The sequence below is a fragment of the Arvicola amphibius genome, chromosome 4, assembly GCF_903992535.2.
Source record: "Arvicola amphibius chromosome 4, mArvAmp1.2, whole genome shotgun sequence".
Taxonomy (NCBI): domain Eukaryota; kingdom Metazoa; phylum Chordata; class Mammalia; order Rodentia; family Cricetidae; genus Arvicola; species Arvicola amphibius.
In genome coordinates, this window is record NC_052050.1 from 37,119,899 (window position 1) to 37,132,586 (window position 12,688).

General features: G+C 44.3%; 1 protein-coding gene across 1 annotated transcript in view; it reads left to right on the forward strand.

Annotated features, from left to right (window-relative positions):
• The first annotated feature begins 7,828 nt into the window (after nt 1–7,828).
• Tada2a (transcriptional adaptor 2A) overlaps nt 7,829–12,688 on the forward strand; it is a 51,478-nt gene continuing 46,618 nt past the window's right edge. The window contains exons 1-2 of the mRNA XM_038328130.1: nt 7,829–7,917; nt 9,714–9,824. Of these exons, the coding sequence (XP_038184058.1) occupies nt 9,800–9,824 (25 nt within the window). The 5' untranslated portion in view covers nt 7,829–7,917; nt 9,714–9,799. The remainder of the gene's footprint in view (nt 7,918–9,713; nt 9,825–12,688) is intronic.

Below are 12,688 nucleotides of genomic sequence, written 5' to 3' on the forward strand. Positions count from 1 at the left end.
TGTGTGATGTGGGATGTCTGTCTATATACTGTGAATATGTTTTATTACCACTGGTTAATAGAGAAGCTGTTTTAGCCTATGGCAGGGCAGAATATAGCTAGGCAGGAAAGCCAAACTAAATACAGGGAGAAAGAAGTTGCTGGAGGGAGGCACCAGCAGTTGTTGGAGGAGTAAGATGCCAGAACATTACTGGTAAGTCATGGCACATGTGATGCTATATAGATTATTAGAAATGGGTTAACTTAAATATGTAAAGCTAGTCAGTAAGAAGCCTGAGCCATCAGCCAAACAGTTTGGAATTAATATTAAGCCTCAAAGTGGTATTTCAGGAACTAGCAGGCAGGAGAGAAACCTCCAGTTACATATGTGTATATGTAGGTGTATGTGTCCACAGGCCAGACAATGCATGTGGAGGTCAGGACAGCTTGCAGAGACCACTTCTTCCACCCTGTGAGTTCTAAAGCAGCAAGCACTTTTGTCTGCTGAACCATCTTTGCAGCCTGACTTCTTTTTGTTGTTGTTGTGTATGTGGCCATGTATGTGCCATAGTACATGCGTAGAGATCAGAAGACAACTTTTAGGAGCAGATTCCCTTTTTCTACCATGGGGTTTGGAGATCAAATTCAGATTGAGACTTGCATGCCAAGTGCTCTACCATGGAGTAATCCCATCAGCTCTTCTGAACTTGACCCAGTTCTTATCAAGGTAAGGGGTAGAGAGACAGGATTCAAATTCAGAACTCCCCTATCAAAGTCCGTTCTCTCAGAAATATATTAAGCCAGGCCAACACCCTTATAGAATTCAAACACTCACTGTGCATTCATTCACTGGGCACAGGAGCAAAGACTATTTGCCATCAGAAGATGACAAACATTTTAGGGGCCTGTTTTGACAGTCAACGGGTGGAGGCCCTATGTATCAGGCTGAAAGCTATGCAGGCAAGCTGCTAAATAGGCATATTTAATTTTTCTGAATGTCAGGACCTAGAACATTCCCACTTGACCCAACTTTTTAGAGTCTAGGCAAAACCTGTTTGAGTTATGAGGCAACTTATCCTGCACTTTGTGAGGAAGAGAAAGGAGGAAGAGAAAGAAGTCAGTCGGGGGAAAGAGGCAAAAGTTAAGGGTAACGACAGCTTGGCTAGGCCAAAGCTTTATGTAATCACCATGCCATGAAATCTTAATACCTGAGGCTGTGACTACATACATCTTAACAAAACTAGTTTCTTTTACTTTATTTCTTGTGAATAGCACTCCGAAATATCCTTTTTCTTGTGGTATATTGTTTTACATTTATTCTCTTATTTATAGATAAGGTTTCCTGTAGCCCAAGTTGGCCTCAAACTTGCTATGTAGCTGAGGATGACCTCAAACGCCTGATCCTCCAATGCTGGGATGACAGGTGTGTGTGTGCTATTACGTCCAGTTTTAGGTAATGCTGGGGACAGAACCCAGGAGTTTGTTCATGACAGATAAGCACTCTGCCAACTGAGCTACAGTCCTGTCCCTAAAATTTTGGTGATTTTTTAAATTATTATTGTTGTTGCTTGAGATGGGGGGGGGTCTCATGTAGCCCAGGATACCCTCAACTCACAATCTTCCTACTTCTGTGTCCAAGTGTTAAGAATTCAGGTCCATGCCACCATGTCTGATTACAGATCCAGTTTTACTTCGGGCTGTGTGACAGGAATGACTTGGGAACAAGTGAACCTTGTTTTCCCTTATTGTAAAGTGGGATATGTGTAGAAGGAAGCGGCGGGGCTGCGTCCCGCCACCCGGCCGCCGGCTAGCTTTACACCTGAAATAATTACACGGAAACTGTATTCTTTTAAACACTGCCTGGCCCATTAGATTCAGCCTCTTATTGGCTAATTCTCACATCTTCCTTTAACCCATATTTAGTAATCTGTGTAGCACCACGAGGTGTGGCTTACCAGGAGAGATCTTAACCTGCGTCCATCTCGGAGAGGAGAATCATGGCGACTGCCTGAAGCGTCTCCCCACTGCCTGCTACCCCTTTCCCACAATCTGTTCTGTCTACTCCGCCTACCTAATTTTCTGTCTCTTAAAGGGCCAAGGCAGTTTTCTTTATTAATTAACCAATGAAAGTAACATAGATAACTCTCCTCCATCAGATATGGCAAGACCCTTTAAGGGCACTTTCTTTTCCTTTCTTTACCCCTTTCACCCTAGGACTCACCTTCCCTACAATGCAGAAACAATGGATATACAAGGGTGCTTCAACCCTTCTCTGCAGGCTGGGCAGGGGGGTGGACCCAGTCATATGAGATGTCTAGGAACACCTCGTGTGGCGGTCCACGCCTTTAATCCCAGCACTCAAGAGGCAGAGGCAGGCAGTCTCTGTGAGTTCAAAGGCATCCTGGGCTACAAGAGCTAGTTCCAGGACAGCCAAACATACACAGAGAAACCCTGTCTCGAAACCAAAACCAACGAAACAAAAATGTCTAGGAACCTTCTGTGAGGAAAAGGGTTCATTTTTTTAACTCTTCTTCAATTTACATTATTTATTGACTTAGGACCCAAACGGCAGCATTTCGTCAGTTAAGAGAGGCATCCCAAGGCGGTGGTGGAGCACGCCTTTAATCCCAGCACTCGGGAGGCAGAGGCAGGCGGATCTCTGAGTTCGAGGCCAGCCTGGTCTACAAGAGCTAGTTCCAGGACAGGCTCTAGAAACTACAGGGAAACCCTGTCTCGAAAAACCAAAAAAAAAAAAAAAAAAAAGAGAGAGAGGCATCCCACTGGGCAGTTGTGGTCTACAAAGCAAGCTGTTACACAGAGAAACCCTGTCTCAAACCCAGACCCCCCTCAAAAAAAGGGAGGCACCCCACTAAAAGCAATGCATCAGAGTGCTGTCCCAGGCACAGGATTTGAGGATGGGATGGACCATCTCTGGATGATAGCATAGACACCTGTTCCAGTTCTCTAACCCTTTGCATGAAGGTAGCCTCAGAGAGGAGACCACAGGGACGGGGAGAGAGGAAGAAGACAATGTTCTGAGTGTAAGAGGTCAGGGGACTCCTGAGGCCAGGTTTTCTGTGAAGAACACTCTAATGTAGACACCTCTAATCACCGTCCCAGTGAGTAGAACAGTGGTCTAATGCAGACCTAAATCCTCTGCTTATCTCTACTGATGGGGTGCTTCCCACAGAATAGAAGGGAAGAAGGCACAGGTGGACTTTGGGACTTGCTTTAAAAAAAACATTTATTTTATGTGCATTGGTGTCTTGCCTGCATGTACGTCTATTTGAGGGATCCCTTGGAACTGGAGTTACAGACAGTTGTGAGCTTCTATGTCAGTGCTGGGAATTGAATCTGGGTCCTTTGACAGAGCAGTCAGTGCTGTTAACCACTGAGCCATCTCCCCTGCCCCAAGTCTTGTTTTTCAAAACCATCCTTGCATGTCCATTACCAACAGCCATCACAGTCAGGTGGAACAGATGGAAAGCTGGAGGAGAGCAAGTTTGCAGAGTCGTTCAACATTAGGATATAGAAAGTAAGTAAGAGAGACAGATAGGGTGACATGTGGCTGCAAGCTCAGGCTGGGGCAGCAAGATCACCAGATCGAGGCTAGCTTAAACTACACAGTCAGTTCCAGGCCACATAACAAGACTGTCTGTCTCACTAGAAAAAAAGGAAAATTAAGCGGGCACGACAGGGTATTATTTTCACAGGAAGGAGGCCACAACATGCACTTTTGACTCTAGCCACAGAGCTCCACAGATGAGGAGGAACCTGAGGATTTTGTTCTCAACCAATGCAGTCACATTCCAGAGCCTGGCATCAGGAAACAATTTTCTTTGTTAGACTTCTAGTTCAAAAGTCGACTCTTTACTTAGTCAAGAATGAAGGCCTTAGAGAATGTGCTAGGCCTGTCTGGAAGATCAAGGTTTAAAAACAGTGGCCAGTAAATATGTAAAATTATTGTATGTCCATTTTATTACCAGATATCTCTACAGCGATGGTGAGAGGGGCACAAGGCACAGCTTTGTTCGGAAGTTAAGTTGAGGGCATGCTGGGAACTCAGAGTTTTGAAGGGTCAGAAGAGGGGTTCTGGAGAAGTGACAGCCAAGCTGAAGTAAAGCCTTCCCTTGGCAAAGGGAGCCGGGAGGTAAGAGAACATATGAGAACGGGAAGCCTTTCCATGGAGCTGGGGAACCGACGACAGGAGGATGAGCAAAGAGTTACTCACAGGTTACGCCTAACTCAGTGGCAGAGTGCTCGCCTCGGTTTTGATCCCTGGCACCAAAACATACCCCCCCCCCCCCACACACACACACACAAAGAGTGAAAACAAGGTAGATTTGGAAGGGCCTTCTATAAAGAATGATGTATAGGTCTACTGTACAAAGCAAGACACATTTTAGTAAATCAAGGCAGTATTAATAATTAGGTAACAACAACAGGAATAGACCAGGAGCGGCCTGACCAATTCAGAATTATGGTCACTCTACTTGTAAGTCATATTCAGTTTGTTTCGACATCCATAGGAAAAGTATAGAGTACGTATCATTTTATTTTTATTAAAACATTTTTTTAGATTTATTTTATGTGGTGTTTTGCCTATGTGTATTTGTATCACTTGCATGCCCAGTGCCAGGAGGGCCAAAGGCATTGGATCTGTCAAAACTGGAGTTACAGGTGGTCATGAGCTACCATATAGGCCCTGGGAATCAAACCTAGGGTCGTCTGTAAAAACAGCCAGTCTTCTTAACCATAGAGTCTCTCTCTAGTCCCAGGTCTTCTTAAATCGCACACATTTTAATCTGATAACTTTATCTGGGTGCCTTTGCCTTTTTTGTTTCTGTTTTGAGACAGGAATTCCTATGTGACCCTTGGTTGGCTGGAAGCTGTGGTATAGACCAAGCCGGCCTTAAACGCACGCTCCTCTCGCTGCTCCTGAGCGCCTGGATTCACGGCGTGTGCCGCTGGAATCTGGCCTACCTTTGGCTCTATTTATTTCACCCGTATCTGCTGGCCCTACCTTTCTGGTGCTAAGGTGGCCAAAGACAAAAGGCAGTCTGTTCTCAAGCTGAGGAGAACACAGACAAAAGAAATAATTCTTCTCGTTACATAATGTTGAGCCCTGAGCTCTCGACTGAGCATTAAACTTCTATTGTTATTTCCGTTAGCATGCAAAAAATAGATCCCAAAACAAAACTCAGTTTCTCCTCCAAGTCGTCTTTCCTTCAGTTAGGCTACCCCCTTCTCTTCTGATTGGTCTAGCATGCCACTAGCACCACACTGCTTAAGGAAGAAATCAGGAAAGCACTGCTTCTAACAGTGTTACCCTTCCTTTCATTGGAAATTTTTATTTTTATATTTTGGGATAGTGTGCATGCATGTGTGTGTGCGTGTGTGTGTGATATGTGCCTCTACATATGGAGGCCACATGTTGAGTTTGGGTGTTTCTTCAGTTGCTCTCCACCTTACTTTTTGAGGCAGGGTCTGTCCTGTAACTATCAGTTTGGCTAGGCTGCCTGCCAATGAGCTCCAGGAATGTGCCTGTCTCAACTCTCCCCAGTGCTGAGATTACTAGTGAGTGGAGTACTATAGTGCTGACAGTCCTTGAACTCATGTGCAGCAGGGACTTCATTAGACTGAGCCATCTTCCCAGCCCCTTCATTCTATTGTTGGGAGTATTACCTCAATGAACCTGGAGTTCATTGAATTTAGCCATTGATCACAAGCCCTAGAGGGACCCTCCTGTCTCTTTCGTTTCCTGGGGCTGGGGCTACAGCCATGCAGCAGATCATTCTACACATGGGTACGGAAGATCAAAAATTCAAACACCGGACTAAGCAAAAGCCCAACCAATCCCTGAACATTTTAATTCTTGGCGCATTAATTTTAAGTTAGCCCTATAACATAATGGGTTTCATTATGTCATTTTCACATATACATGTCATCATACTTTGTTGTATCCTCTTGGATATATTTTAATTTATAATTTAATTTTCATCCCCCTTGGCAATTTTAATTTCTTCTTTTTTTTTTGAGTTAGGTCTTATCACTAGATTGGACTGGATTTTAACATTGCCAAGGTTGGCCTCCTGTGTGCTGGGATTATAGGCATAACCACTATGCTTTCTTAAAACACTGATCTTGATTCTTTATGGATAGCTATCACATCCCAGTGAAATCCAAAATCTAACCAAAGTTCAGCCAAATGATACATGACCGGGGTCCTGCCTGTGTTTTCCATCATATTCTTATTAATCAGCTCTGTTCAGTTCATTCTAGCCTAGCCTCCCTCTCCTGCTTCCTTTCTATGCCAACCAAATCCATGTGCCATGGCCACTGTACTTGTCTCTCATCTGCAGGCTCTTTCCTGGAAATCCACTGAGCTTCCGTTTCTCATTAAATAATCGGATTTCCACTTGTGTGCTGTTGACTGCTATAGAGGCCTTTCTTCCTATTTGACTAAAGAAAAATCTCTGGATCACTGTCATCCCTTGATCCCTCATTCACTTCCCATAAAACCACATTATGAGACATCTTTTAATATTTATTATATTAGTATACTTATCTTTTAAATACATGAAATATATATATATATTATACAAGCTTTATAAGCAGAAATATGTTTTGCTCACTACCAATTCCTCAGAACCTAGAACAGTGACTGCTCACTGTGTATTTGCCAAATGAATGATAGATTGAAGTCTTCAGTAAATGTAAAGTACTCATATAACTGATACAAATAAACAAGAGAAGAGTGTGTGGAAGGAAATATATACAAAACATTAACTATCAACATGGTGTGATGATATTATGATTATTATTATAGACAGATCTCTCAGTTTGCAGCACAGAATGACCTCAAACGCATGGCAATTGTCCTGCAGTCCTCCCAAGTCAAGTTGTGATCTCAGATGTATGCCACTCACTACAACCCAGCTGAGATTTCTGTTGTTTTTGTTTTAACGATGGACCTTATATTACTTGTGTACCAAACAAAGAATAAAGACACCAGTGTATAAATGGAATTCCAACAGAAGTGTGGTAAATATGAGACAGATTTTTAAGTAGATATATAGCACAATAGTTCAGATCAACCAGGGTTGGAATCTGTTCCCCAACACTTGGCAGCATGTGATCCTAAGTTATATTTATTCCAGTGTCTATATTTCCTCAGGTGGACCATGGGAACAGGAATAGTGCCTCCCTCAGAAAGTAGTTTTAGGCGAGCCCGTATGTGTAGTCCGCTTTGTACAATGCCTGGCATGCAGTAAGAAAGAACTCCATAAATGTAAGCTCTTACAACAGTCTCTACTAGTAGTAATAAGAGATGTTGGGACATACCTAGCCCTCAAGATTGACATCAGAGTGGACCACCACATCATCACTGCACTTCCATGTGGGCATCTGAAGCCCAGGGAGGGGATGGCTCTTTCCAGAGAAGGCAATGTCGACGTCCCAGAAGCACCAGAATGAAAAGGACCCTCTTCACCCCTCAAGGTATTCAGTCTGAGCAATCCATGAGTGCCATGGTGCGGCCCAGGCTCGCCGTCCTCCGGCCCAGTACCTTGGGCAGCCTCAGTTTCCTTGCTTGCGACAGGACTGGAATGGGAATGTTATAAAAAATCCAGACTGAACCAGCCTGGGCTGCCTTAGAGCAGGGCACCGGGATGCCCGCGTCACGGGAAAACTGACAGCAGGTCAGACTCCTGTGCCGGCGGGGTAGCGGCTGGGTACTACGCTCCCCATCCCGGGACAGCGCCTCCGGGACCCGCCCGCGGCCGGAGTGGAGGCGGGGCAGACGTGCTCGCGACTGCGTGGTCCGGAGCCGCGCACGTCATTCGGGGCCGCGCACGCAGACCGGGGCGCGCGCGTAAGAGAGCCTGGCCCTCACGCGCGGTGGGAGGCTGTTCGGCGCGGAGGTGCGAGACCTGGCGAGGTGAGGAGCGGGCCGGGCGGCGGGGACGAGGGAACGCGGAGTCACGAGGTGCGGGCTGTCGTGGCGGGGCCACGCCGGCGGGGGTGGCGGGTGCGGCCGGACCGGTCCCCAGCCCCTCCCCCCGCTCCAGGGCGACTGGCGGCGCGGCACTAAGTGTTCCCGGCTGGGAGGTGGAGCGCGGCCCCGGCCCACCTGCCCCGCCGAGTCTCCACGTGGGTCTCCGCGAGCCAGTCTTCGGCAGCGTTTGCGAGCTCGGGGACAGTGACTTGCCCAAGGCCATACAGCTGTCAGGATGAGGGCTGCACAGCTGCTAAGCCCGCAACTCCGGGACTTGCTCCTCGGTTCCTTCCCTGCTCCCTCTAGTAATCATTTGAATGTAGCCTGCCTCTCACGATGTTGTCACTGTGCGGACTTCTAAGAAAGAAGGGGAAGAAAGATTTTTGCTTTCTGCAGCGCTGTGCTTTGTGACGTGAAGTGTTTGTCAGAGCGTATTCTAGCTTTCTCTACGGTGGAAGCTTCTATTGTATGGTGGTAGCCTTCCTGTTCACCAACTTGTAAAAACGTGCAAAATACCCCAGTCCTTAGCACTTCCTTGTCCTTGAACAAACAGCCTGTTCCAGGAGAGTGTTGGATTCCAAAAGATATTCCACATACAGTGATGTACCATTCAGCTTCCTAGCATATGGATGTTGACTTATTTTTTTTAATTTCTGGGTGTATACCTATTCCTTTGTTAAATTCATTTTTCTCGCCTGGCGGTGGTGGCGGGACACCTTTAATCCCAGTAAAAATCCCAGTACTCGGGAGGCAGAGGCCAAGCGGATTCTATGAGTTTGAGGCCAGCCTGGTCTAGACAGGATAGCCATAGCTACACAGAGAAAACCTGTCTCCCGATTATTTATTTCCTGAAACAAGGGTCTTTGCATAACAGCCCTGGCTGCCCTAGAACTCTCTTTGTAGATCAGGCTGGGCTCGAACTCAAGAGATCTGCCTGCCTCTGCCTCCCAAGTGCTGGGGATTAAAGGCCTGTGACCCCACCACCTGGCTTAGGTAGGCATTTCTTGGTCTCCAGTAATAAAACTCAGATTAAAATTTAATTTTTTGATGGCAGGGTCTCACTGTGTTTGCCCTGGCTGTCACAGAACTCACTGTGTGGACAGGCTGGTCTTGAACTTGAACTCATAAAGATCCTATTTTTCCTTTCTCCCTCCTGGGTTTTGGATTAAAAGATATCTACCACCGGCCACAGCAAGTTCTAGATTTTTAAGGACATACTTTCAAGTCTGTGAACATGGAGGTCTGAGCCTTGTGATTGGCTACCCCCACCATTGCCATGTCTATTTACCAAAGTAAATCCAGTCAAAAAATCAAAGAGAATAGATACTTGGCAGAAAAAGCCAAATGTTTATTAGAAATTCTTAGCATTTGCTGGTTATGGCGGACGCACACCTGTGATCCCTGACCTGGGGAGCCAAGGCTGTAGGATCTCTATTGGATGCCAGCACCTGGACACCATAGTGAGACTGCTTCAAAAGCAAAAAAACCAAAACAGGAGATACGTAGCACCCACTGTGCCAGGCTATACAGTATGGATATTTGAGTTGTAACATTCTATGCTCACAACTCTGAGGTTGAGTCCTGTTTGCATCATACCCCTTTTAACAGAGGATAGGTGCATAGAGGAAGAGCAGGTGCCATGCATCACAAACCCCTGCTGTGACAGGGTTGAAGGTGCTGCTTGTAATAGACCTTTGAATGGTTTTCTGATCCTTGTGGCTCTTCTTCTTTGTCCATAGGCGATCGTCCATTTGGGGCCTACTTCTGAAATCTTGAAGAAGCCCCATATCAGGAAGATCAAACAGCAGTCACTGTCATTTAGAGAATGGACCGTTTGGGTTCCTTTAGCAGTAAGTACAGTGGGACACGTCTCAAGTGAAGACCAATAGCAAAACTAAAGTAGAAGTCGATCGTGGAAGCAGCGCCTTTGAAGTTGAATGATAAATGCCTTGAGGAATTAGGAATTGTAATGGTACAAATAAAATCAAGCCAGTACCTATTGGTTTGTCTACTGAACATGTCAAAGATTTATTTATCACTCCAAGTCTTAGAATAAACCAGCTGAGTGGACCAGTCACCATGTGATTCATGTGTAATTGAACATTTTTATTTTTGAGTCTAGGTTCTCATGTAGCGTTGGACTGATCTGGGACTGGCTTCGTAGCTAAGGAAGGCCTTGAACTACTTATTTTCCCAAGTGCTGAGATTTCAGACATGTACCATCATTGGAGTTTGAAGAATAGGAATCACAGTATTAGGTGATACACACTTGTACATACACAGACACATACACACAAGTACAGTCACAAAGTAGATGTTCATTAGTGTTCCGGTAAGAAAAGGTTTGTTTTCTTGTCATTTCTAAATGGCATTCTGCGTTTTCCCTACATTTATTTAGAAAAAACAGAGGCAGATCTTCTGTGAGTTCCAGGACAGCCTGGTCTACAGATCGAGTTCCAGGACAGCTCCAGCTACAGAGAACCCTGTCTCGAAAAAGAAAAGAAAAATAGAATCTTGGACACATCTAGTTCTATATTTTCAGTTTAGCAACACTACAAATGTAAAACTGAAACTACTCCCCCTTTGTGTTTTGTTTGTTTTTTGGTTTTTCAAGACTGGGTGCCTTCTCTGTGTAATGTGCTGGCTGTCCTGGAACTCACAGAGATCCTCCTGCCCTGCCCTCTGAGAGTGCGAGGATTAAAGGTGTATGTCACCACAACCACAATTTTAAAACACAATGTTAGGGATTGTGTGTAGCCAGGACTATACACAGAGAAAACCTGTCTCAAAAAGCTACCACCTACACGCCACCCCACAAAAAAGTTGCAGGTGCTGGAAGAGTCTGGGCTCAATGGTCGTCTGGAGTACCATACCAGCCACACCAAATGAGATTCACAACTGTTGTAACTCCAGTCCATGGGATCTGACACCTGGCCTCCAACAAGCTCTGCGTATACATGATGTTTACACATTCATGTACTAAAACATCCATACACATAGAATAAAAATAAAGATTAAAAAAATAATTTCAGACTTTTCCTCTTAAAAGTTTGTGAATACTTCCAGTTTACTTGCTTTTTCAACTTGTTTATAGTTTTTGTTTTATAAAGATTTATTTAGGTGTATGTGTGTTTACCTCTGTGAGTTTATGTGCACTATGTGTTTATAGGAGCCCATGAAGGCCAGAAAAGGGTTCGGGATCACCTGGAACTGGAGTAACAGATGTGTGGATACTGAGTACAGGCCCTCAGGCTTCTGCAAGACCAATAAACACTCTTAAACACTGAGTCATATTTCAGATTCTTAAAACTATTTCCTTGGAATTTTTTTATTTATTTTTCTTGTTTTTAGTTATGTGTGTATTGGTATGTACACATGAGTGCAGGTACACGTGGAGACCTGGCTGAGGTATCAGAGCCCCTGCAGCTAGAATTACAGGTGGTTGTGAATTATGTAACAAGTTATATAATTCATTCTTGCCCCCACACATACATACAAGGTGGATAAATGTAATCAAGATAAATAAACCTTCAAAACCCTGGATCTGTCTTCTGTGCACTCAATAATTTTAGTTTCAGGAAAATGCATGGAGAGGGAGAAATGTGAAATGTCATACATATCAAAGATGCTGATGAAGTAAAAAACGTAAATGTCATCAATGCATACATGGCCACTATTTAGAAACTAGTTAGATTAGTTCTCAACCTTTTAGACCCATTATTTCTTTTTATATTTTTCAAGTCTTTTATTAACTGAAAATGGAATGTGTAGATACATGTTTTCAAAAATAAAAACAATTCCATAGTAAAAGGAGTAACCCATAATGAAATATTATTTTTAGTAAAATAGCAAGTATGTCAATATGTTTTAAAGACTTGATTACAGGCACATGTTTGTAATCCTAGCACTTGAGATGCTGAGGCACAAGGATTGCCTCCAGTTCAGGGAACAGGCGGGGTGGAAGGATAGGAGCATGACATAAAGGCACTAAGAGACGTGATGATTTACACAGTCAGCTGCTTAGACCGCATCTTACCGTGAGAAATGCAGGATAATTCAGGCTGTTAGTGATTAAGAAATGCTACAAGTCTTTGTAATCGCTGGGCAAACAGTACTGCCTCCTCTTGAATTGTGTATACTTGTTATACTAGAGTATTCAAATATATTTAAACTGTCAAAGTTTTTTTCTTTGAGACAGGGTCTCACTTAGTAGTTTTAGCTGGTGTGGATTTCAAAAAGATCTGTCTGCTTGTCTCCTGAATTCTAGGCTTAAAGGCATGTGCCGACACACCTAGCTGTCAAAAATGTTTTAGCTGGGGCTAGGACTGTAGCTCAGTGGTAATGTTGCATACCTGCTTGACACACGTACAAGATCCTGTGTCAGATCCTCTGACACTACCAAAGACAAATATTTTTTACATGTGATATAGAAATGAGTTCTAGGTCATGTAATTGGGAAATTTGGTTTTTTGTGTAGTTGATTTGTTTTGTGTTTGCTTTTCAAGACAAGAGTTTCTCTGTGTAGCCCTGACTGCCCTGCAACTCACTTTGTAGATGAGGCTGGCTTTGAACTCAGGGAGAATCAACTGCCTTCTGCCTCCCGAATGCTGGGATTAAAGATATGTGCCATTACCGTCCGGCTCTAGTTGGATTTTTAATGAGATAATGGAAATTTGCTAAGTCAGGGCTTTTTGTTCACGTTTTGATTTTGTTT